General features: G+C 43.1%; 1 protein-coding gene across 1 annotated transcript in view; it reads left to right on the forward strand.

Annotated features, from left to right (window-relative positions):
* Positions 1-1,375: 1,375 nt before the first annotated feature.
* SPTLC2 (serine palmitoyltransferase long chain base subunit 2) overlaps positions 1,376-26,777 on the forward strand; it is a 121,513-nt gene continuing 96,111 nt past the window's right edge. Inside the window, exons 1-2 of the mRNA XM_039469109.2 lie at positions 1,376-1,699; positions 23,318-23,512. Coding sequence (XP_039325043.1) covers positions 1,574-1,699; positions 23,318-23,512 — 321 coding nt within the window. The 5' untranslated portion in view covers positions 1,376-1,573. The remainder of the gene's footprint in view (positions 1,700-23,317; positions 23,513-26,777) is intronic.

Consider the following 26,777-nt stretch of genomic DNA (forward strand, 5'->3'; position numbering starts at 1 on the left):
TTTTTTTTTTTTTTGTATTTTTAGTAGAGACGGGGTTTCACCATGTTGACCGGGATGGTCTCGATCTCTTGACCTCGTGATCCACCCACCTCGGCCTCCCAAAGTGCTGGGATTACAGGCTTGAGCCACCGCGCCCTGTCTCAGAGTCTATACTCTTAACTATGACACTAAATTCTTTTTTTTTTTTTTGAGACAAAGTCTCACTCTGTCGCCCAAGCTGGAGTGCAGTGGCACCATCTCGGCTCACCGCAACCTCTGTCTCCCGGGTCCAAGCGATTCTCCTGCCTTAGCCTCCCGAGTAGCTAGGACCCACAGGCGCATGCCACCAAACGCGGCTAATTTTTTGTATTTTTTTAGTAGTGGCGGGGTTTCACGGTGTTAGCCAGGATGGTCTTGATCTCCTGAACTCGTGATCCGGCCGCCTCGGCCTCCCAAACTGCTGGGATTACAGGCGTGAGCCACTTCGCCGGGTAACACTAAATTCTTTATGGATAAAAGAAACTCTCTTACTGTAATGTAATTTCCTTGCTTTCTAACCCCGTGGGAAGATGGAACTAAAAGGTGAGAAAGTAACATTTATTATACTCCTACTATGAGCCAAGTATTATGATAGGTGTATAACGCTTTAATGATATGATTCTTGCAATAAGTCTATGAAGCAGTAAGTAATAGCTCTATTTTAAAGAATTTGGCTCTTAAAGTAGTTAAATACAGTGCTCAAGTTTTTAGCTTCCAGTTATTGGCAGAGTTGGAATTAGAGCAGGTTTTCTAACTTTGAAGGAAAGACTTTAAAGGAGACTATAGAAAATCCTGCCAAGGGCAAATGTGAAGGGCCCGTGAAAGACATCTGAATTATTACTTACAATAATTCAGAAATCTGTGAATGTCTGGTGCATACTGAAGAATTGTGAGAGGTTGTCCAAAAATCTATTCTATAAACACTCACAGAGGAATCAGCTAATTAAATAAGGGAGCGGCTTGTCTTTGGGCTAGAGAATATAAACCCCAGAACTTCCTGGGAGGGAAGGGCAGAGAGGGCGCCACCTGTCCTAGAGAACCTAGAACCCGCTCTACAGACTTCGACTCAGCCCCTTTTCTTTCCTCACACTCTAATTGGCTACTTCTCCCTGGGCCCTGCCTCCTCCTCGGTCTGGACCACTAAACAGCCAAGCCCTACCCAGGACCTGGATGCGGCCTCCAATCAGGTGTCAGGCCCTCGAGTCCCTCTAAGGAAGGCCCCTCTCCACCAGCGAGGCGCTTTGCTCTCGTCCGTGATTGGCCAGGCAGTAGCATGGGTCCGCCTCCTTCTCTTCCAGATTGGTCAGCGGTCCTCAGACCCACGTCCCTCTCAGCCGGTCCCGCCGCTCTTCCCCTTGGCTGCGCGGTCTGTGGCGAGCTCGGTCCTCAGCGGCGAGGGCCCCGCCCCCTGTGAAGACCCGCCCGGGAATTGGCGGCGGCGCTGCAGCCATTTCCGGTTTCAGGGAGGTGGGTGGGGTGCGGAGCGGGACTTGGAGCAGCCGCCGCCGCTGCCGCCGCCCACAGAACCTTCCTTGCTCCTGGTGCTGCCAGGACAATGCGGCCGGGGCCCGGAGGCTGCTGCTGTCGCCGCCCGGTGCGGGCAAACGGCTGCGTGGCCAACGGGGAAGTGCGGAACGGATACGTGAAGAGCAGCGCCGCAGCCGCAGCCGCCGCTGGCCAGGTACGGGGGGCCCGGGCAGCGGGGCCGGGGTGGCCGTGCGGGCCGGCGGAGGGGAGGCCGGACGGGGCGACGCGGGGTGGGTGCCGCTCGCAGATGTGGGCGCCGCTCGCAGATGTGGGCGGCAGTGTCCCGGCACTGGCCCAACCTCCCCGAGCCCGGAAACTCAAGGACCGCACGGGGGCTTCCCACCTCTCCGCGCCTGGGGGTCTTCCTCCCTTCCCCCCGGAATCCTGCCAGATTCTGCCAGAAGTGTGTGTGCCGCCCTCAGGGGAGGCAATGAGGGATCCCTCGGACCCCAGTGGGAGCCACTCAAGGGCTCCCGAGGGTCCCTCCTCAACTCCCCGAGGTAGTTGCTTCCTCTTAAAGTCCTGCAGCCGTCCAAAGAGAAAACCGCCCTTGGGGTCCTTAAGAGGCAAGGAAAGTTAGGTGGTGGTGTCAGATGGAAACACACCCAGTCTCTCCCAACCACATTCTGGAATACCACGTTCGCTCCCCAAGCAGGATATTGGTCATCCAGGCTGGTCCCTCGAAAGCATCACCCTCCTTACTCTGCCCGTGGTGAGACTCTACCCCATGCTCCCAGGTTGGATTAGGTGGCCCCTTCGACCCTTTCCTGAACCCAAGTGCTATCACACAAGGGGATTGTTTAGCCTGGTGGTGACTTGCGATGACTCTATACTAATTAGCCATGCTGAATCATCAACCACGTTCAGGCAGTTCTAAAATATTTTGAAAAGTTCTAAATTCAAGACAATACTTATTATTAACCTTACAGTGCTGTGGACTGACAGATGTTCTGTTGAAATGAGTTTTTTTTTTTTTTTATAAGATTCGTTGAATTTAAAAAAAATGCATGAAATGTGTTTTTAATGATGAGCTGGTTGAAAAGATGCAAGATCAGGATTCCTGGAAGAGAGTGTTGTGTTAATTTCCAGTTGACTTTAATAGGTTTAAGTCTTGTGCAGATATTAAGGAACACTTAAAAAAAAAAGTACTCTGTTCCCCTTTAGCAGGAGTGTGACTGTTGTAGTTTTGATAGGATGGTGGTCTTAATTTGGCTTTAACATAAATATCTGGCAGGCTTCTCCCCAGATGATTAGTTATGATGGATAGACCTGTTACTGTTTGCTGTGAATCAGAAAATAATGCATTTCTCCAGGTCATGTTGACATATTGAGACTGAGAGTTGAGGGGAAAAATGCGTAAAACAGACTTGACCTCCCCTGAAATCGTAAGATGTCAGAGCAAAGTAATACACAGATCAAAATATTTATTTTCCCTTTTTTTTAAAAGATGGGGTTTCACCGTATTGGTAAGGCTGGTCTCAAACTCCTGACCTCAGGTGATCCACCCACCTCAGCCTCCCAAAGTGCTGGGATTACAGGCGTGAGCCAGTGAGCCACCAGGTCCGGCTTGTTTTCACTCTTAAAGAAATAATTGTGTGAGGGAAGTGATAACAATCAGCTGATAAGCAGTGGAATAGTCTGTTGTTTTCCTGGCAATGTAAATGACTTACAAGACAAAATTGTTGTGGTATAGAATGTAACAGGGAAATTTAACGGGTAGGAGTTAGAAAATACATTGCAGGTGAATGAGTGAGGTTTTTTGTTTGTTTGTTTGTTTGTTTGTTTGTTTGTTTTTTGAGACGGAGTTTCGCTCTTGTTACCCAGGCTGGAGTGCAATGGCGCGATCTCGAGGCTGGAGTGCAATGGCGCGATCTCGGCTCACCGCAACTTCCGCCCCCTGGGTTCAGGCAATTCTCCTGCCTCAGCCTCCTGAGTAGCTGGGATTACAGGCAGTGCCACCATGCCCAGCTAATTTTTTGTATTTTTAGTAGAGACGGGGTTTCACCATGTTGACCAGGATGGTCTCGATCTCTTGGCCTTGTGATCTGCCCGCCTCGGCCTCCCAAAGTGCTGGGATTACAGGCTTGAGCCACCGCACCCGGCCTGTTTGTTTTTTGTTTTTGAGACAAGAGTTTCCCTCTTGTTGCCCAGTCTGGAGTGCACTAATGCGGTCTCTGCTCACTGGAACTTCCACCTCCCAAGTTCAAGTAATTTTCCTATCTCAGCCTCCTGAATACCTGGGCTGTCATCACACCTGGCTAATTTTTGTATTTTTAGTAGAGATGGGGCTTCATGTTGTCTGGGGTGGTCTCGAACTCCTAATCTCAGGTGATCCACCTGCCTTGGCCTCCCAAAGTACTGGGATTACAGGTGCACTTGGCTCAGGTATGATTTTTTTTAAATGAAAAAGGAAGTCAAGAGAAAGGTGTTCATACTTCAGAGGTGCTTTGTGTTCATATGCTCCTTTCAATCCCTATGCATTATGTTCTGATTTAGTAGCAAATCAAGGACCTCTCTCCTATAATCTCTTTAACAATTTGGAATTTATAGAATACTATTTCTTTAGAACTTGCCAATTAATAAGATGAAGAAATATCAAGGTACTAACATGGCATTTTAAAATCTGTATGAATAACATCATAACATCTGGTTGACTTTTGGGGACATGTTTCAGTAAAAGTTTCACTCAGGCACATTGCTGGTATTTGGAAGAACGGTCGGTTGGAATGCTGTGAGGGCTGCAGTCTTTTCTAGAAAACTACACACCAGTCTTTTTAAAACAGACTTCAGATCTGGAGCTTTCTGTACTCTCAGATGGAAGAATATTGTCTGTGAATTTTTTTCTTTCTTTTCTTATACAAAAGAGAGATCTTGGTAACTTCATGAGAGCAGTACAGTATCTTCACATTTTTTGAAGGTTGTTTTCAGTTTTTTTAAAGTGATGTGTTTGTGTTCCAACCTCTACCTATCTTTCCCTTCTTTCTGAGGGAAATGTTGCCAACTCTGCCATCAAAATATGCATACAGCTGTGTGTCATGCTTTTACTAAAATGTGAATTTAGAGTATAACAGGGTTGAGATGTAAATTCTTTTCCTCACATTTCCCACCATGTCTTTTAATGAACAGCAGAGAAGTCAGAAACATCTAAGATCACTTTACGCTCTCAAGAGTATGTTTCTGGCTGGGCGCAGTGGCTCACACCTGTAATCCCAGCACTTCGGGAGGCTGAGTCAGGCGGATCACGAGGTCAGGAAAGCTAGACCATCCTGACCAACATAGTGAAACTCTGTCTTTAAAAATACAAAAATTAGCTGGGTGCGGTGGCAGGTGCCTGTAATCCCAGTTAGTCGGGAGGCTGAGGCAGTAGAATAGCTTGAATCAGAGAGTCAGAGGTTGCGGTGAGCCCAAATCGTGACACTGCACTGCAGCCTGGCGATAGAGCAAGACTCTGTCTCAACAAAAACATACTCAAAAAAAGAGTATGTTTCTGTGCTTAAAGGGATGAATGAATGTATATAGTAAAAGAACAACTCTTGGATTTGGGTTTAGAATTTGATTAGCAGATGTTGTGGTAGGAAGGAGTTATGAAACAGACATTGCTGTTTAGTGATGACAGTAGACACACAATTTTCACAATGGTTGCAGTTGAACAAAAAAGCAGTAATTTTTCCTCTCTGCTATTCAAATAAGTGGGAGGAGCACCAGCCTTCATTTGAGGTAGTGTGGCAATTTGCCCCAGGGAAACTTTTGTATTAGCATTGGAAAGAACCTTTGGGAGTTTGTGTAATTCAGTCCTTTATCTCTTTGTAGGACTTTATTAAAACCAGTCTTGACAGAAAATTCTATGCTGTTTTTAAAGATGTCTAGGGGATTTGCAGGAAGTTTTTCTCAGTAGCAAGTTGCATTATTCCATGATCTTAATTATCAAATTTCTTTCTGTGGATTTAACATTAGATTAAATAAATGCTATGTTTTGGTTGCACCTGAAATACAGTAGTTTTTTATATGTTTGTTTTTAAAACTCCATGTTAACAGCTCATTTTAAAAGAGCTTCTAGGCTGGGCTCGGTGGCTCACGCCTGTAATCCCAGCACTTTGGGAGGCCGGGCGGATCACGAGGTCAGGAGATTGAGACCATCCTGGCCAACATGGTGAAACCCCGTCTCTACAAAAAATACAAAAATTAGCTGGATGTGGTGGCACTCGCCCGTAGAGTCAGCTACTCGGGAGGCTGAGGCAGGAGAACTGCTTGAACCCAGGAGGCAGAGGTTGCAGTGAGCTGAGATCGTACCACTGCACTCCAGCCTGGCGCCTGATAACGGAGGGAGACTCTGTCTAAAAAAATAAAAAATAAATTAAAAAAAAAACCAGCTTCCATTTCTTCATAGAACTTTTGAGATTTAGGTTTGTCTTTTACTTTCCTTAATTATTTAATAAGTATGAAAGAAAAAAAATTACCTATCTTTAAGACAGTTTTGAACCTAACTTTTTTCCCTTTGGGTGCAATTTTAATGAGATATTGGAAGGATGAGAGCTCTCTGGCTGTCAGAATAAAAAATGCTATCTTGAGGAACTGGGGCAAAAGTTGTGTTCTTTTTTTTTTTTTTTGAGACAGAGTTTTCGCTCTTGTTACCCAGGCTGGAACGCAATGGCGCGATCTCGGCTCAACGCAACCTCTGCCTCCTGGGTTCAGGCAATTCTCCTGCCTCAGCCTCCTGAGTAGCTGGGATTACAGGCATGTGCCACCATGCCCAGCTAATTTTTTGTATTTTTAGTAGAGACAGGGTTTCACCATGTTGACCAGGATGGTCTCGATCTCTTGACCTCATGATCCACCCGCCTCAGCCTCCCAAAGTGCTGGGATTACAGGCGTGAGCCACCGCGCCCGGCCAAAAGTTGTGTTCTTATGTTAAATAATAAGACAAGCCAAAGTAGAAAGAACAAAGTGTTAGTCTTGCTATTTAGGTGAAGGCAAATAAATAACTAATGGAAGCTGGTTTACTAAATAGCTGCTAGCATTTGTTTCCACTGAGCAGAAACGGTAACTGGGGATTTCATGTGATAGTTAAAGAAAAGGAGAAGATAGTTATAAGGGAGAAACAGTAGAAATAGTTATAATGGTCATATACTTGTTTATGTTTAGCAGGGCCTGATAAGATACCTCAAGGCTTTCAGAAATAACGTAATTATAACTTGTAAGACAAGATTTTTGTTTCCAGTGTTTTTGCTCTAAGCAAAAGCATATCTTGCGTCTGAAGAGTCTGAAGAATTCCAGTTATTTGAGGTACTCAGGAATGTTCTTTAACAGGAATTCTTGGGACATGTGTCAACAACTGTGTTCTCAGTATAGTATTTTAGAACTAGGATGTTCAGAAAAGTCAGACTTGCCCACTGTTTAGGGTTTGCCCAGGTGCCATAGAAACTTGCACTGCTTTGAGCAAGAGAGTTAATTGCTTGATTCAGTTAGATTCAATTTTTGAAAGAAAGAAGCAGTGTTTATTCGTAGAATAGGCAATTCAGAGGGATGGGTAGAGGCAGTATTTGCATTCTGAGTGGGTGTGCCATACTTGATTAAATAAATGGTTTGTGGACTCAAAGTCAGTTCCCTTCTGAGTAGTTTCTAAGAAGCTTCCGTAATATAATTTGCAATTTGTGGCCGATTAAAAAAGTAAGTCCTTTGCTCTTGACCCATTCACTGTTAGAAAATTTATCTTAAAGACTACCTTTCATAACAAAGCTTGAGGCAGCTATTTTTCCTTTTTTAAAAAAATAATTTTACTTCTGATTATAGAAATAATACGTGTGTAATGTGGGATCTTAAAGCATTGGGAGGGGGTTTGTTTTTTAATGTGGTCTGTTGTAAATTAGTCTGCTACTTTAGCTGGTCAGTCCACAGGTGTGTACCACTAGAGTGGGCTAAATTTTTTTTTTTTTTTTTTTTTTGTAGAGATGGGTCTTGCTATGTTCCCCAGGCTAGTCTCTTTTTTACTTAAATATATATGCACACACACACACACACACACACACAGACACACACACACACACACACTCTCTCTAGAGAGAGAGAGAGAGCGCGCACGCGACAGAGACAGAGAGACAGAGTCTCACTGTGTGGCACAGGCTGATCTCAAACTCGGACACAATCGATCCTCCCATCTTGGCCTCCTGAAGTGCTGGTATTACAGGCATGAGCCACTGTACCCAACCACCCAGGCTGGTCTCAAACTCCTGACCACAAGCATCCTCCTGCGTCAGCCTACCAGAGTGCTGGGATTTTAGCCACTGTGTCAGACTGTTTTGTGACAGTTTCTAAGTACAGTGAAATATGCAGTTGTACCGAGACTACAACTGTGATCCAGTCTTACTCCAAAAAATACATATTAAGGGCCAGGTGTGGTGGCTCACACCTGTAATCCCAGCACTATGAGAAGCCAAGGTGGAAGGATTGCTTGAGCCCAGGAGTTCAGATCAGCCTGGGCAATGTGGTCAGACCCCATCTCTATTTAATTAATTAAAAAATAAATAAGGTATATGGCCAGGCATGGTTTCTCATGCCTGTAATCCCAGCACTTTGGGAAACCAAGGTGTGAGGATTGCTTGAAGCCAGGAGTGCAAGACCAGCCCGGGCAGTGTTGAGGGACCTCAATTCTATTTAATTAAAAAATAAATAATGTATATGACCAGACACCATGGCTCATGCCTGTAATCCCAGCACTTTGGGAAGCTGAGATGGGCGGATCACCTTGAGACCAGCCTGGCCAACATGGTGAAACTGTCTCTACTAAAAATGTAAACATTAGCCGGGCTTGGTGGCAGGCACCTATAATCCCAGCTACTCGGGATTCTAAGAGAATCCCTTGAACCCAGGAGATGGAGGTTGCAGTGAGCCAAGATGGTACCACTGCACTCCAGCCCAGGCGACAGTGAGACTCTTAAAAAAACAAAACAAAACCACAGTGGGCTACTACTTCACACCACTGGGATTGCTAAAATAAAATATTAAGTGTTCATGAGGATATAGAGAAATTAATAGAGAAATTAGAATCCTAATACATTGCTGGTATGATTATAAAATGATGCAGCTACTTTAGGAAACAGCTAAAAATAGAGTTATCATGTGTGACCCAGTAATTCTGTTTCCAAGAAAAATGAAACGTATGTTCCGCAGAAACTTGTATATTAATTAAAATAGCAGCATTATTGATTGATTGATTCAGGGTGTTGCTCTATTACCCAGGCTAGCATGACATGGCTGACTGCAGCCTCCACCTCCTGGGCTCAATCAGTCCTCCCACCTCAGCCTCCCAAGTAGCTGGGACTACAGGCACATGCCACCATGAGTGGCAGTTTTGTTTGTTTGTTTGTTTGTTTTTTTGAGACAAAGTCTCGCTCTGTCGCCCAGGCTGCAGTGCAGTGTGGCGTGACTCGGCTCACTGCAGCCTCCACCCTGGTGGTTCAAGCAATTCTGTCTCCGCTGTCCAAGTAGCTGGGACTATAGGCACACACCACTACGCCCAGCTAATTATTTATATTTTTAGTAGAGATGGGATTTCACCACGTTGTTCAGGCTGGTCTCGAACTCCTGACCTCAAGTGACCCATCCTCCTCGGCCTTCCAAAGTGTGAAATTACAGGCATGAGCCACACCTGTATTTATAATACAGCCCAACATTATTTATAATAACCAAAAAGTAGAAACAATCCAAACGTTTATCAACTGATTAATAAAATGTGGTATATCCATATAAAGGGATATTATTCAGCAATACTACTGAAGGAATGCAGTACTAATACATACAGGAGAATACTACATTGTTTATGGTCATGTGTTTATATGGTGAAAGTATTTAAAAATGCATGGGTGGGCCGGGCACGGTGGCTCAAGTCTGTAATCTCAGCACTTTGGGAGGCCGAGGCAGGTGGATCATGAGGTCAAGAGATCCAGACCATCCTGGTCAACATGGTGAAACCCCATCTGTACTAAAAATACAAAACATTAGCTGGGCATGGTGGCGCGTGCCTGTAATCCCAGCTACTCAGGAGGCTGAGGCAGGAGAATTGCCTGAACCCAGGAGGCGGAGGTTGCGGTGAGCCGAGATCGTGCCATTGCACTCCAGCCTGGGTAACAAGAGCGAAAACTCCGTCTCAAAAAAAAAAAAAAAAAAAGAATTGGAGAACTATGTAAATATGTCAGATCTTGACACTATGCTGATGGCATCCTGTCACTGATAACAAAATACAAAGTTTGGATAGGGCTTACAAGGCCCACTGTGATCTTTCCCATCTCTCTTTGACTTCATATCCTGCCAGGTCACTGCTTTCTAGCTAGTCTGGGCTTTCCAATGTTCCCTGAACACATCGACATCAAGCATGCCTCCCTGGGGCCTTATTATTATTACTATTTTTAAGATGGAGTCTCAATCTGTCACCCAGGCTAGAGTGCAGTGGTGTGATCTCGGCTCACTGCAACCTCTGCCTGCTGGTTTCAAGCGATTCTCCTGCCTCAGCTTCCCAAAGTGCTGGAATTATAGGTGTGAGTCACCATGCCTGGAGTCCCAGGGGCTTTAGGCTTTATAGTTACCTCAGCCTGGAAACCGTTTTTACTGAGTTCTCTTCCCTACTCTAAGTCCACCTCTGCTCGCACCTTACCTCCACCCTGTTTAAAATGTTCCTTTTCCTTGATTTTATTCTGATTGTAGCAGTTTGCCCTGATATGGTATATCTATTTGCTTATCTGTTGTCTGCCTCTCTCACAGGAATGTATTTCTAGTGCTGGAATCATGCCTAGCTCATAGTAGGGACTTAATAAGAATTAAATGGAAGAATGATAATGTTTTATTTAATGGAAAAAAAGGTCTAAAGCATATAAGCTAAATCTTAAGTTTGGATAAAACTAGATGTTGAGTACAGTTTTATTTCTATTTTTTGATGATAATTATTTTGTCATATTTCATACATACTCTGCTGGTTGACAAAAACTAGCTCCCTAAAATAATGTTACATATATAAGTAAGAAATGGATTTTGGTGTTACATAACCATTAAAGAAACCCATAGCCAACCGGGCATGGTGGCTCATGCCTATAATCCCAGTACTTTGTGGAGCTGAGGTGGGTTGATCACCTGATGTCAGGAGTTCAAGACCAGCCTGGCCAACATGGTGAAACCCCATCTCTAAAAAAAAAAAAAGAAAGGAAGAAACCCATAGCCTAATTTATAGTGTTTTAGGTTTGCAAGTGGTTAAAAACAATAGGAGCTTACTGAATGTTCTTAGTAGCGTGAGGGACAGCTTGTGAGAAGCAGAAAGAGGCAGGAGAAGGTCCTGGGGTCTGGCAGTGGTGCAGACACACTCTGGTATACCTCATCGCCTCTCCCTTAGCTCTCCCTACTGGACAATGGGGCCATTGGTGACTTCTGCAGCACCCTTTCCATTGTGTTACCAAGGGCTTCAGCTGTGAGATGCCGGCTGGTGCTACAAGGAGGGGAAACGTGTCAACTATTTGCTCTTTTTTCATATTGATTTGAAATGCCAAGAAGCTGGGCTGAAAAACCGGGCCTGTGATCCTGATTGGACTGCAGCCCACCACATGCTGGAGAGCCCTGCAGGTTGTGCTAAAGGCTGAAGGGTAGTGTCTTTATTGCCTCCTGTACAAGCTTGACTTTTATATAGGCAAGCAGGTTATTTCCAGGACAACTAAATTAGTTGGTGCTAAACCTCATTTCCTAGAAACAGAAATTTTCTTAGTGGAGGAAACTCATATAACCATTTGTCTCCATCTAGATATAGCTAATAACATGAATAACAAAAATAGCTAATTATTTAAGTGGCAAAAATGAGTATGGAAGATGGGTTTGAAGTAAAATTCTAGGCCAGGAGTGGTGGGTAATGCCTGTAATCCCAGCACTTTGGGAGGCCAAGGTGGGCGGGATGATCACGAGGTCAAGAGATTGAGAGAGACCATGGTGAAACCCCGTCTCTTAAAAAAAAAAAAGAAGTAGAATTCTAATATTAAGCCACTGATGATTTTAAAACAGTTGGGTTAAGTTATAGTACCTCTGAAATAATTAAAGGAAAATTTGATTCTTAGAAAATTTCAGGAGAGAGATCCAAGATGGCTGATCACTAGCAGCTCGGGATTGTAGCTCCCAGTGAAAACGCAAAGAAAGAGAGGACGCCACACCTTCACATGAATTCTTGTTGCTCACGCACCAGGAGATTCCCAGCGGAGGAGCCCCACGGGTCGCCAGCGCGACTCTAGTGACCGGCGAGGCGGTTTTGCCAGCGCCTCGGAGCGTCAGTTCTTGGTGCAGAGTCAGAAAAGCACCATCAATCTTAACGCTGCTGATTTAGTCGGCGCAGTGGGTTGCTCAGATTTCGGCGCTGAGAATCAATGAGTTGGACGTCCACTCAGAAACCCAATTACAAAGACGGTAATTATAAAGACCACAGATGGATAAATCTACAACGAAGGGAAGAAAACAGTCAAAAAAGGCTGACAATACCCAAGATCAGAATGCCTTTCCCTCAGCAGGGGATCACAGTTCCTCATCAGCAACGGAACAAGGCTTGATGGAGAACGAGTGTGTTCCAATTACAGAAGCAGGCTTCAAAATGTGGATAATAAGAAACTTCTGTGAATTAAAAGAACTTGTTCTAACACAATCTAAAGAAACTAAGAACTTTGAAAAAAGGTTTGACGAAATGTCAACAAGAATACACAATTTAGAGAGGAATATAAGTGAATTGATGGAGCTGAAAAACACAATACGAGAACTTCGTGAAGTATGCACAAGTTTTAACAGCCGAATTGATCAAGCAGAAGAAAGGATATCAGGGGTCGAAGACCAACTCAATGAAATAAAACAAGAAGACAAGATTAGAGAAAAAAGGATAAAAAGGAGCAAGCAAAGTCTCCAAGAAATATGGAACTATGTGAAAAGACCTAATCTATGCTTGATAGGTGTACCTGAATGTGATGAAGAGAATGAATCCAAGCTGGAAAATATGCTTCAGGATATTATTCAGGAAAATTTTCCCAACTTAGTAAGGCAGGATAATATTCAACTCCAGGTAATACAGAGAACACCACAAAGATATTCCTCAAGAAGAGCAACTCCAAGGCACATAATCGTCAGATTCACCAGGGTTGAAATGAAGGAGAAAATACTAAGGGCAGCCAGAAAGAAAGGTCAGGTTACCCACAAAGGGAAGCCTATCAGCCTTACAGCAGATCTTTCAGCAGAAACCCTACAGGCCAGAAGAGAGTGGGGACCAATATTCAACATCCTTAAAGAAAAGAACTTTTTTTTTTTTTTTTGAGACGGAGTTTCGCTCTTGTTACCCAGGCTGGAGTGCAATGGCGCGATCTCGGCTCACCGCAACCTCCGCCTCCTGGGTTCAGGCAATTCTCCTGCCTCAGCCTCCTGAGTAGCTGGAATTACAGGCACGTGCCACCATGCCCAGCTAATTTTTTGTATTTTTAGTAGAGACGGGGTTTCACCATGTTGACCAGGATGGTCTCGATCTCTCGACCTCGTGATCCACCCACCTCGGCCTCCCAAAGTGCTGGGATTACAAGCTTGAGCCACCGCGCCCGGCCTAAGAAAAGAACTTTCAACCAAGAATTTCACATCCAGCCAAACTAAGCTTCATAATTGAAGGAAAAATAAAGTTTTTTGTGAACAAGCAAGCACTCAGAGAATTCATCACCACCAGGCCTGCTTTACAAGAGCTTCTGAAAGAACCACTACACATAGAAAGGAACAAACAGTATCAGCCTTTCTAAAAAATACCAAAAAGTAAAGAACATCAATATAATGAAGACTTTACATCAACTAATGGGCAAAATAGCCAGCTAATATTAAATGGCAGTATTAAACTCACATATATCATTATTAATTCTAAATTTAAATTGACTAAATTCCCCAATTCAAAGACAGGCAATTTGGACAAAAAACTAAAACCCATCGGTATGCTGCATCCAGACCCATCTCACATTCAAGGATACACGAAGACTTAAAACAAGGGATGGAGAAAGATTTACCAACCAAACAGAGAGCAAAAATAAATAAATAAAAAGCAGAAGTTACAATTTTTGCCTCTGATAAAATAGTCTTTAAAGCAACAAAGATCAAAAGAAGCAAAGAAGGACATTATATAATGATAAAAGAATCAACGCAACAAGAAGAGTTAAAGATCCTAAACATATACGCACCCAATACAGGAATACCCAGACATACAAGACTTATAAAGAGACTTAGACTCCCACACAATAATAGTGGGAGACTTCAACATTAATATTAGACAGATCATTGAGACAAAATTAACAACGATATCCAGGACTTGAACTCAGATCTGGAACAAGTAAACGTAATTAACATTTATAGAACTCTCCACTTTACATAAAATATACACTCTTATCAGTACTACATCATATCAACTTAGAAGTTTAAACGAAATGTTGGTTGGCTCCTTGTTGGTTATTCTCTTCCCTCATTTTATTTTATGTCTCCGTTATTAAGGACAATTATAGGCATACCCATATTTAGACTGCATTCTAGCCCGGGCAACAAAGCAATACCCCCATTCTCTCTCCCTCTTCCTCTTTCTCTTTCTTCCTCTTCTTTATTCTTTTTCTGATTATTTTTTTCTTTCTAAAAATAAAAAAAAATAAAGAAAATTTCAGTTCATTGGAAGGCCATGGAATTAACAAAAAAAAAAAGAAAATCTCAGGCAATGTAAACTAAGGAATGGCAAATGAAAAATGTGTTGATTGGTACAAAGCTAATTGCGATTTTTGCCATTGAAAGTAAGTACTTCTGCCATTACTTTTTTTTTTTTTTGAGACAGAGTCTTGCTGTGTCACCCGGGTTACAGTGCAGTGGTGCAATCTCGGGTCACTGCAACCTCTGCCTCCCAGGTTCAAGTAATTCTCCTGCCTCAGCCTCCTGAGTATCTAGGATTACAGGCACCTACCACCGCACCCAGCAAATTTTTCTATTTTTAGTATAGGCAGAGTTTCACCATCTTGGCCAGGCTGGTCTTGAACTCCTGACCTCGTGATCCACCCGCCTCGGCCTCCCAAAGTGCCGGGATTACAGACGTAAGCCACTGCACCCAGTCCTACTTTTGCCATTACTTTTTTTTTTTTTTTTTTGAGACGGAGTTTCGCTCTTTTACCCAGGCTGGAGTGCAATGGCGCCATCTTGGCTCACCGCAACCTCCGTCTCCTGGGTTCAAGCAATTATCCTGCCTCAGCCTCCCGAGTAGCTGGGACTACAGACGTGTGCCACCATGCCCAGCTAATTTTTGTATTTTTAGTAGAGACGGGATTTCACCATGTTGACCAGGATGGTCTCGATCTCTTGACCTCATGATCTACCTGTCTCGGCCTCCCAAGTGCTGGGATTACAGGTGTGAGCCACTGTGCCCAGCCTTGCACAATTCTTATTTGTATCATCAGATATACAGTTCTTTTTTTTTTTTTGAGGTGGGTCTCATTCTATCATCTAGGCCGAAGTGGTGCAATGGCACCGTCATGGCTCTACAGCTTCAACGTCCTGGGCTCAAGAGAGCCTTCCAACTCAGCCTCCCCAGTAGCTGGGACTACAGGCATGCATCACCACATCCGGCTAATGTTTTAAAATTTTTTGTAGAGATGGGGTTTCGCTATGTTGCCCAGGCTGGTTTTGAACTCCTGGGCCCAAGCAATCCTCCCACCTTGGCCTCCCAAAGTGTTGGGATTACAGATGTGAGCCACTGCGCAGCCTAGAGTACAGTCCTTGATGTATAGATAGAAATTAAGTATTTGTAGAATGAGTGAAAAAAATGAGATGATTATTTTGATTTTGAGTTTCTTGGCGGAATGGGGCTCTGGGTTCCTAGAAGAGATTTTAATGTTCCAAAATTATTTTTGTAGTTTTGAAAATGTTAAAAAATTGAACATGAGAAATCTCCACTTCTCTGGGCATGTGAAATTAAACAGGGATGATCAAATTGTGAGAGATTCCCTAGGCAAGCAGTTCTGAAGTAAGGAAGTGAACATGGAGACTGCTGTATACTGTGTTCACACACACACACAGACACAGTCAGAAGGTTTTGATCGATCTCTAGACAATGTGTGTAAAGACCTTTAGAATCTAAAGTTAATGTTTGCTTTTACAGTCATAGGCAGATACAATGAGGTGTTTTACAACTCTGTCCAAACAGCCAGGTTGGACTGGGCTGAAGATTTAAGTCATTCAGTTCAGGGTAGTATCTCAAGGGTATGATCCATTGAGTGTTACAGGCTTCTCCCTCTAGCTTTATCTGCTAAGCACTGTGAGATTGTGCTTGATTTCCCTTAGCCTTTCTAGTTCAGGCCTCCAGCCTCCCCGGCTGGAGGTCAATGTCCTGTGTAGAAAACTGGTCATAAATTTAGGGCTCTTATGGAATTTAGTCTGGCATGCCAACCCATACAGCTCTTATAAGTTCTGCTGGATTTTCTTTCTCTTGGTAGAGTTCTGCCTATGGCAAACCCCAGTCATCATCACCCACGATGATGCTCTACAAGTACCTCCGCAACAAGAACCACTGCAACCTCTGCCTCCCTGGTTCAAGCAATTCTCTGCCTCAGGAAGAGAGAAAATGGCTGGCAATTTCAGCTCACCTAGAAAGGGTTCTTCTCCCTCTGGAATTTTAATTCATCTAGTCCTCTTTGCTATGCATAGAAGACAGCTCTTCAGTCTTTAAAGCCATTTATTTATTTGACTAATCTATGTAGTTTATCTAGTTGTTACTATGAAAATGATAGCTTACCTCTCTCTATTAAAGCTAACTTGGAAGTCTCATTGTTTTATGAATTTTTGTTGCTACATACATGACATAAGAATAAGTTTGTTCTGGGCATTGTGGCTTATGCCTACAATTCCAGTACTTTAGGAAGCCAGAGTGGGAGGATTGCTTGAGGTCAGGAGTTCAAGACCAGCCTGGGCAACATAGGGAAACCTCATCTTAAAAAAAAAAAAAATTAACCAGGTATGGTGGCGAGCACTTGTATAATCTCAGCTACTCTGGAGGCCGAGGTGAAAGGATTGCATAAGCCCAGGAGTTTGAGGTTACAGTGAGCTATGGTTACACCACTCCACTTCAGCTTGGGCAGCAATAGAGTGAGACCCTGTCTCTTCAAAATAAATAAGTAGACCAGATGCAGTGGCTTACACCTGTAATTGCAGCACTTTGGGAGGCTGAGGTGGGTGGATCACGAGATCAGGAGTTCAAAGCCACCAAAAGTCCTGGGATTACAGGCGTGAGCCACCGCTCCTGGTCCCATTGACATCTTAAGTCCCCATAAAAAAGGGGTTTTGGATTTCTTTTGGCAGAGGTGTCTATGCTGTGTCAATCAGTTATGGTCCAGGAAATATGGTCACAAAGCATACAGGTGACCACCTGGGGCCCATCCCTGCATTCTGGGAGTATTCCCAGAGAAGGGAAATTGACACACTGGGTTTCCTCTCCAGTAGTGTGCACCACAAAACCAGATTGGAGCATATGGAGGGGGTAGAGTGAAGGGGATGGTATTACAAGCTCAGTACATGTTAGTGGTGGAAGAGAGCTCAGATGAAGATGCAGAATTTGTGGCTGAGCTGCACTTGTACTCCAGTTTCCTGGTTCTGGCATCTCTTACATCACGATGCTTATCTAGAGATGGAAACGTGTTACAGCAGAGGCTTGGGTAGCCAGTTAGTGTGATAACTCCCGGGCAGACATCAGTACCCAGTGTGTACAGGATGCCACTGAACTGAAATTGAAATGTACCACTCCTTACATGCTTGAAGATCTCCTTTTGGGAGTTTTCAATAGGAAAATGGTAATGTCAAAATAAACATTTGTTTCGCAGATAGTTTTGGAAGCATTTTTCAGTCCATTCCATGTGAGATACTTACTGACAAAATTAAGAATTTATGCTGATTACAAGAAAAACTGTGGACTTACTACTTTTCAAAATTTCCCTGCTGAAAAAAGGAGACACTTCTGGAAATATACATTCAGAGCATGGTACAGCCTATGTAATTTGTGTGAAGCTCCAAAGTGTTCTCTCTAGTATGTGTGGTATGCAGTAGGGAGAAGCCAGTACATTTCGGTAAAATTCCAAAAAAGGACAATTTCAGCAGAACTGATTTTAAGGAGCAGCAGAAACACAACACTTGAAAATGAATAGGGTTCATTTAATGGACAAAGCATGATAACAGTTCTTTGATTGCTGAAGAATAATGGGTGGTTCATATTAGACGTCAAGTTTTTAAAAATAATGTTCTAAACCATTCACCAGCTGAGCAGGTTCTATCATCGTGCTGTAGCATGCACCTGGAATGTGCTTATTTGCTTAAAGAAATAACGCTTATGTGATTTTGTATTCATATCAGAAATGTGTGCTTCTGTTTCCTAATAATTACGTAGCCATTATTGCATCATTACATGGTTACTCCCTGTCCTTTCATGGAATTCTTGAAACCTTTACTCAGGATCATTTCTTCTAAGTCAGTTTACAGTACAGTAAAAACTTTTTTTATTTAATTATTTAAAAATTTTTTTCCTGAGACTATAGAGACAGAAGGCAACTCATAATCCAGGGTTTTCTTTTGCTATAGAGGACATCATTAGGATGTTTGGCAAAATCTGAATAAAGTTGTAGGCTAGGCTGGGCACGGTGGCTCATGCCTGTAATCCCAGCACTTTGAGAGACCAAGGCAGGAGGATAGCTTGAGCCCAGGAGTTTGAGGCCAGCCTGGGCAATGTAGTGAAACTCCATCTCCACAATAAATAAGTAAATAAATAAGCCGGGCATGGTGGCACATGTCCCAGCTTCGTGGGAGGCTGAGACCAGAGGATCACTTAAGCCTGAAAGGTAGAGGCTGCACTGAGCCGTGATCACATCACTGCACTCCATTCTGGATGGCAGAGTGAGATTCTGTCTTAAAACAAAACACCAAACCTTTTCAACCTCCTTAAAATTTTCTTGTGCCCCACAAGAATCTCTTGAAAAGCACAGAAAGTCATTACTAGTTCTATCTGGATGCCAGAAAATAAGGTGGAGCCAGAAATGACTCCAAACTTGGGAGACTGGGTAGACTGGATGGTGATGCTGTTGACCAAAATAGGTAATAGAGGAGGAGTATCAGGTTTTAACTGAGAGGGAGGGGTTAGGATGGTGAATTGTTCAGCTTTAGACTTGAGTTTGAGTTGCTTGTAAAGTGTCTTAAGTGGAGCTATGTAGAAGACAGATGGAACTGTGAATATGGAGTTCTGGAAAGAAATTTGAGATTGCGGTGTAGATTTGAAGTGTACTTGTATCATGTCAGGTCTAGCTGAGACATTCACTAGAGAGGCTATAGATAGTGAGATGACTGAGGTTATAATGATAGGCGTGTATTGCTTTGTTTTAGTTCAAATAGTGAATAAAGTCAGTGACAAAATTTAGTTTAAGCATTAAAGAAATAAAATGGCAGGTCAGGCACAGTGGCTTACGCCTGTAATCCCAGCACTTTGGGAGGCCGAAGCGGGCCGATCACGAGGTCAAGAGATCGAGACCATCCTGGTCAACATGGTGAAACCCTGTCTCTACTAAAAATACAAAAAATTAGCTGGGCATGGTGGTGCGTGCCTGTAATCCCAGCTACTCAGGAGGCTGAGGCAGGAGAATTGCCTGAACCCAGGAGGCGGAGGTTGCGGTGAGCCGAGATCGCGCCATTGCACTCCAGCCTGGGTAACAAGAGCGAAACTCCGTCTCAAAAAAAAGAAAAGAAATTTCTAGGCATTTTAATGATATGTACGGTTGAGAGTAAATAGTTTAAATAATTTCATAGTTAAGGAGAGTTCTTAAAGCAAAATATTTTCAGAACAGTTTTTAAAGAAATGATCAGAATGTTATTTTTCTTGTTTTTTAAATTGGTTTTCATTTTGCTTTTCCCAGCTTAATAACTTCTTTATATTGTTATGTTGTTAATTTTTTTTTTTTTTTTTTTGAGATGGGGTTTCTCCATGATGGCCAGGCTGGTCTTGAACTCCTGACCTCAGGTGATCCACCCACCTCGGCCTCCCAAAGTGCTAGGATTATAGGCATGAGCCTCCGCACCTGGCTGTTGTTAATTTTTAAACAATTTCTGTCTTCAGATACTGGCTCAATTTTAGTTACTCTGTTCTAAGCACGTTACAACCTTACTCCTGCATAAAAGTTTAAGTATTAAATATTGACACCAAACAACTTCTCCTATGTAGAAGAGATTGATGAAGAACTAAATGAGTTTGTGAATAGTTAAGTTCTTATTTAGATCATCAAGTTGAATCAGTACCAACAGATTCCGTCCATCTGCCATGCCTATCTGAATGCCTGTCCTTTGTCACATACAAATGTGTCTTTCCAAACGGTTCTAATTTGTAAACCTTAAGCAGCTTTCCAAAACTAAGGTTACCAGGATAGGATATTCTAAAATATCTTTACCCCTTGGAGATATATAACAATTTATTGTATAGTTATGTAAATTTCATTAATTTGTTTTTATTTGTTTATATCATATCTCCGATCAGATCACTTGAGAGGGTAAGAAAGGATCTTTTAGATCTTTTCATAATGCTTAAGTGATGATATGCTCCTGGTAAACTTTGATTAATCATCCTCACTGCAATTGTTCTAAAGTTAAGATTAAAGTTAACAAACAAACTTGTCTAGCAGATTTCTTCTGTAAAGCAAGATTTCCGATAAAATTGACCAAGAAGCATAAAGTTTTCTTCTATGTGATCAAAAGTACAGTAGCTTGGTTTTTGTATATTCAAATCCAAGTATCTCGAGTATATGATAGAATGTTTATTAGGAAGAAAAAAAAAAAGAGAAAAAAAATTCAGGTATCCCAAAGGTTAAAACAAGGGATAATCTTACAGTGTTTGGGAACGAATACTTAAGATGAAGGGGGACAGAATAATTCATTACAGTTACTAAGAATTTTTCTCCTTGTTTTGGGTTTTATTTTCTTTTTACTTTTTTTTTTTTTTTTTTGAGACAGAGTTTCGCTCTTATTACCCAGGCTGGAGTGCAATGGCGCCATTTCGGCTCACCGCAACCTCCGCCTCCTGGGTTCAGGCAATTCTCCTGCCTCAGCCTCCTGAGTAGCTGGGATTACAGGCACGCGCTACCATGCCCAGCTAATTTTTTATATTTTTAGTAGAGACGGAGTTTTACCATGTTGACCAGCACGGTCTCGATCTCTCGACCTCGTGATCCACCCGCCTCGGCCTCCCAAAGTGCTGGGATTACAGGCTTGAGCCACTGCGCCCGGCCCTCTTTTCACTTTTATACAATGCTGGACCACACTTTTTTTTTTTTTTTTTTGAGCTAGGGCTTCACTCTGTCACCCAGGCTGTAGTGCAGTGGCACAATCATGGCTCACTGCCACCTTGACCTTCTGAGCTCAGGTGATCCTCCTACTTCAGTCTCCTGAGTAGCTGGGACTATAGGCATGTCTAGCTAGTTTAGTTTTGTTTTGTTGTAGAAACAGGATTTTGCCATGTGTCCAGGCTGGTCTCAAACTCCTAAACTCAAGTGATCTGCCCATCTTGGCCTCCCAAAGTGCTAGGATTGCAGGCATGCGCCACTGTGTCCAGCCCGAACCACACTTACATAAACATCTTAGTTTTTTGCATGATTTACTTGTGTTAACACTACCAACAAAGGTTAATATGATCTACGTGTTTCTACAGGGGCCTACTGCTGATAATTACTTGGAACACTATGGCTGGGTGGCTTTAAGAATGTGTGGTAGTAAAACATTTACAAATATTTCACATTCTAAAGCTGAATTGAATTTTGAACTTTTGATCTCTTCATCTGTAAGCTAATATAGTACTTTTTTGGGATAGGCTTTCTCTTTGTTGATTTATGTTTTTTGCTTTTCTTAGTAGAACAAAAGAAATTATGCTAACATTTTAGGATCTATTTAAGAAAATCAAATAATGACAAAAATCAGTATTAGGCAGTCCTTCTTGTTCCCCTTCTTTTACTGTTCATCTGAAGTGCATATAATTTATAAATTATTTCTTCTTTTTTTTTTTTTTTGAGACGGAGTTTCACTCTTGTTACCCAGGCTGGAGTGCAATAGGCGATCTTGGCTCACTGCAAGCTCTGCCTCCTCAGTTCAGGCAATTCTTCTGCCTCAGCCTCCTGAGTAGCTGGGATTACAGGCACGCACCACCATGCCCAGTTAATTTTTTTTTTTTTTTTTTTTTTTTTTGAGACGGAGTTTCGCTCTTGTTACCCAGGCTGGAGTGCAATGGCACAATCTCGGCTCACCGCAACCTCCGCCTCCTGGGTTCAAGCAATTCTCCTGCCTCAGCCTCCCGAGCAGCTGGGATTACAGTCACTCACCACCATGCCCAGTTAATTTTTGTATTTTTAGTAGAGACGGGGTTTCACCATGTTGACCAGGATGGTCTCGATCTCTTGACCTCGTGATCCACCCGCCTCAGCCTCCCAAAGTGCTGGGATTATAGGCGTGAGCCACCGCGCCCGGCAATTTTTTATATTTTTAGTAGAGACAGGGTTTCACCATGTTGACCAGCATGGTCTCCATCTCTCGACCTCATGATCCACCTGCCTCAGCCTCCCAAAGTGCTGGGATTACAGGTGTGAGCCACCGCACCCGGCCTATAAATTATTTCTATTGAAATCAAGTATGCCCTGCTTCCCTCTTAGTGTTTCTTTTATTTATTTATTTTGAGACGGAGTCTTGCTTTGTTGCCCAGGCTGGAGTACAGTGGTGCAATCTTGATTCACTGCAGCCTCCGCCTCCAGAGTTCAAGTGATTCTCCTGTCTCCGCCTCCCAAGTAGCTAGAATTATGAACACACGCTACCATGCCCAGCTTACTTTTGTATCTTTTTTTTTTTTTTTTTTTGAGACGGAGTTTCGCTCTTGTTGCCCAGGCTGGAGTGCAATGGCGCGATCTCGGCTCACCGCAACCTCCGCCTCCTGGGTTCAGGCAATTCTCCTGCCTCAGCCTCCTGAGTAGCTGGGATTACAGGCACACGCCACCATGCCCAGCTAATTTTTAGTATTTTTAGTAGAGACGGGGTTTCACCATGTTGACCAGGATGGTCTCGATCTCTTGACCTTGTGATCCACCCGCCTCGGCCTCCCAAAGTGCTGGGATTACAGGCTTGAGCCACCGCGCCCGGCTTTTGTATCTTTAGTAAGGATGGGGTTTCACCATGTTGGCCAGGCTAGTCTTGTACTCCTGACCTCAGGTGAGCCACTGTGCATGGTCACCTCTTAGTGTTTTATTTGACTATCACTTACAAAATCCTTTTTCTCTTCTTGTTTCCAGTGAGGTTGGAACTTAGAAAATGCTTTTTTTTTTTTTTTCTGGACAACACAGAGTCTTACTGTGTCACCCAGGTGGGAGTGCCGTGGTGTGATCTCGGGTTACTGCAAACTCTGCCTCCCAGGTTCAAGCAATTCTGCCTCAGCTGGGATTACAGGTACTTGCCACCATTCCTGGCTAATTTTTGTATTTTTAGTAGAGACAGGGTTTCACCGTGTTGGCCAGGCTGGTCTTGAATTCCTGACCTCAAGTGATTCACCTGCCTTGGCTCCCAAAGTGCTGGGATTACAGGTGTGAGCAACTGCGCCTGGCAGAATTTACATAATTCTTAAGATATAATTCAGCAAATCTCTGAGGACCTTGATTTTAGGTAGGAATGTTTTTCTTACCATGATTAAAATAAACATTTTTAACCTCTCTTTTAGATCCATCATGTCACACAAAATGGAGGACTGTATAAAAGACCGTTTAATGAAGCTTTTGAAGAAACACCAATGCTGGTTGCTGTGCTCACATATGTGGGGTATGGCGTACTCACCCTCTTTGGATATCTTCGAGATTTCTTGAGGCATTGGAGAATTGAAAAGTGTCACCATGCAACAGAAAGAGAAGAACAAAAGGTAATTGTTAGGGAGGCTTAGATTTTGTAAATAGAAGCCTTTTTTTTTTTTTTTTTTTTTTTTGAAACGGAGTTTCGCTCTTGTTACCCAGGCTGGAGTGCAATGGCACGATCTCGGCTCACCGCAACCTCCGCCTCCTGGGTTCAAGCAGTTCCCCTGCCTCAGCCTCCTGAGTAGCTGGGATTACAGGCATGCGCCACCATGCCCAGCTAATGTTTTGTATTTTTAGTAGAGACGGGGTTTCACCATGTTGACCAGGATGGTCTCGATCTCTTGACCTCGTGATCCACCCGCCTCGGCCTCCCAAAGTGCTGGGATTACAGGCTTGAGCCACCACACCCGGCCTAATAGAAGCCTTTTATAGAAATCTTTGTATTTTTGCACACAAGTTTTTTCTTAGAAATTTGGGTATACATTAAAATTAAAACATTTCAGATGCAGTTAAATGAAAACATTCTACAAAGAAAGCTGAAAACAAGGCTAAAGCTATCAAAACATTCAACATGAGTTTAATTTAATCAAGAAGAACCTAAGAGGTAGGCAACACTATCCCTATTTTATGGATTAGAAGTCAAAAAGTCAGCCAGGCACCGTGGCTCACACCTGTAATCCCACCACTTTGGAAGGCTGAGGCAGGTGGATCACAAGGTCAGAAGTTTAAGACCAGCCTGACCAACATGGTGAAACCCTGTCTCTACTAAAGATACAAAAAGTTAGCTGAGCATGGTGGCATGCACCTGTAATCCCAGCTACTCAGGACGCTGAGGCAGGAGAAGGAGAATCATTTGAACCCAGGAGGCAGAAGTTGTAGTGAGCTGAGATCACACCACTGTACTCTAGCCTGGGCAACAGAGTAAGACTCTATCTCAAAAAAAAAAAAAAAAGAAAGAAAGAAATCGAAAAGTCAAAAGTTAAATAACGTTTCCTAAGATGCCTGATGTCAGAGCTGTTGCAAAAAGCCATGTTCTTTCTATTCATACCACCATGCTGAATCCCAAGTTGTGTTTATAATTTTCTGAAAAGGTTGTACTCTTTGGAATTAATAATGTGTTTTCTCATAGATACATTATACATAGTTGTGTGATTCACATATCAGCTCCTCTCCCCAGACAAACAAGCTGTAATACAGAATGTGGCCAAGTGATTCTGTTTACAGTAGAAAACACTCTTATTTTAGGAATGGTCAATAGATCAGAATGATTCTCTCTCAGGAAGAAGGTTCCATTCACTTCACTTTTCTCTGCGTGTTCCTTTGTACTTCTCATGGGTTTTTTGTTTTTTTTTAACTTGTTACTGACTTGAAGCTCACTTCTGGAGTTTTATGCAATACGTGTGTTACCTAGTCTCAATAAATAAATCAAATGAGGGTTAAAGATGCCTGATTTTACTAAAAACAAAACAAACCTATGTGTTCTTAGCATGTCCAACATGGCAAGAGGTTGTCTTCCAGCCCAGGGAATGTACCAGATTAAAGAAGGCCTTAAGACATTCAAATTTTCTTGGGGTCCCTCATATTCACTTTTGTGGTACGTCCAAGGAAAGAGGCATGTGTGGGGTCAGCAGAGTCACTGCTGATATGAGCCAGTGAACACTGATTGCAGAAGAAACAATTTCTCAGGTAATGGATAGTGTCATGTGGAACTGGGAAGAGTGCATCATGAAAACATTGTCAGTTGCTAGGAAGACAAAACCAGTCAGGAGATAAGTGGATTCTGAAGAGGCTCCTGGAATATCTCTAGATGAGACATCCTTTTCTCTTATCTCAACCATCTTGCACTCCATCCGAGCCCTACCACAAGGTGCCCATCCTACTCATTGCCTTGCAAGTTAATTTCACAAAGATGGTAAGTAAGTTTTTTGAATACCTAATACAGGCAAAGCCCTACATTCAGAAGTTGGTCCAATAGGCCTAACTAATTTTTATCTTTTTTTTTTTTTTTTTGAGACGGAATCTTGCTCTGTCGCCAGGCTGGAGTGCGGTGGCACAATCTCAGCTCACTGCAACCTCCGCCTCCTGGGTTCAAGCAATTCTTCTGCCTCAGCCTCCCGAGTAGCTGGGACCACAGGTGTGTGCCACCATGCCCAGCTAATTTTTTTGTATTTTTAGTAGAGATGGGGTTTCACCGTGTTGGCCAGGATGGTCTCGATCTCTTGACCTCGTGATCCACCCACCTCTGCCTCTTTTTTTTTTTTTTTGAGACAGAGTTTTGCCCTTGTTACCCAGGCTGGAGTGCAATGGCGCGATCTTGGCTCACCACAACCTCCGTCGTCTCCTGGGTTCAGGCAGTTTTCCTGCCTGAGCCTCCCGAGTATCTGGGACTACAGGCATGCGCCACCATGACCAGCTAACTTTTTGTATTTTTTAGTAGAGACGGCATTTCACCATGTTGACCAGGATGGTCTCGATCTCTTGACCTCGTGATCCACCCGTCTGGGCCTCCCAAAGGGCTGGGATTATAGGCGTGAGCCACTGCGCCTGGCCTTTTTTTTTTTTTTTTTTAAGACAAGAGTCTCACTCTGTTGTCCAGGCTGGAGTGCAGTAGCATGATATCGGCTCACTGCAACCTCTGCCTCCCACGTCCAAGCAATTCTCAAGCCTCAGCCTCCTAAGTAGCAGGGATTACAGACTTGTGCCACCATGCCCCAGATACTTTTTGTATTTTCAGTAGAAACAGGGTTTCATCATGTTGGCCAGGCTAGTCTCGAACTTCTGACCTCAAATGATTCATCCACCTCAGCGTCCTAAAGTGCTGGTATTACAGATGTGAGCCACTGTGCCCTGCCCACATTTTTAACATTTTTTGATCCTCCTCCTACCCCTGAGCATGTCCACCCAGAATGCATCTACAATACATTAATTTTGTATAGCCCCCAGTGACAGCTTACCACACTCTTCTTAGGTTGTATGGTAGTGCAGTTACTTGTTCACGGGCCTATATCCTCCTACTAGACTGAGTTGATGGTAGTTACCACTGATAGTAGCTGAAGTTTTATTTATATATTCAAACTAAAAACTATCTATAAGGACCTCTCCTAGTGTAGACACATAGTTGAAACTTAATAATTGACATGTATACCTGGTGGTGAAGGAAGTGCTGATTGTGGTGTAGACAGCACATTCCTGGATGAAGGGCTAGTATGGGCAAAGGCATGAAGAATGTTTGGGAAAATCTGGAATGTGTATAGAAAAGGAATTGTGTTTTGAAAGTCAAAGTAAGAATTTTGGTAGGCAATGAGGAGTAGTTGTTTTTTTTTTTTTGTTTTG

This window comes from Saimiri boliviensis, chromosome 2, assembly GCF_048565385.1.
Source record: "Saimiri boliviensis isolate mSaiBol1 chromosome 2, mSaiBol1.pri, whole genome shotgun sequence".
In the NCBI taxonomy this organism is placed as follows: Eukaryota; Metazoa; Chordata; class Mammalia; order Primates; family Cebidae; genus Saimiri; species Saimiri boliviensis.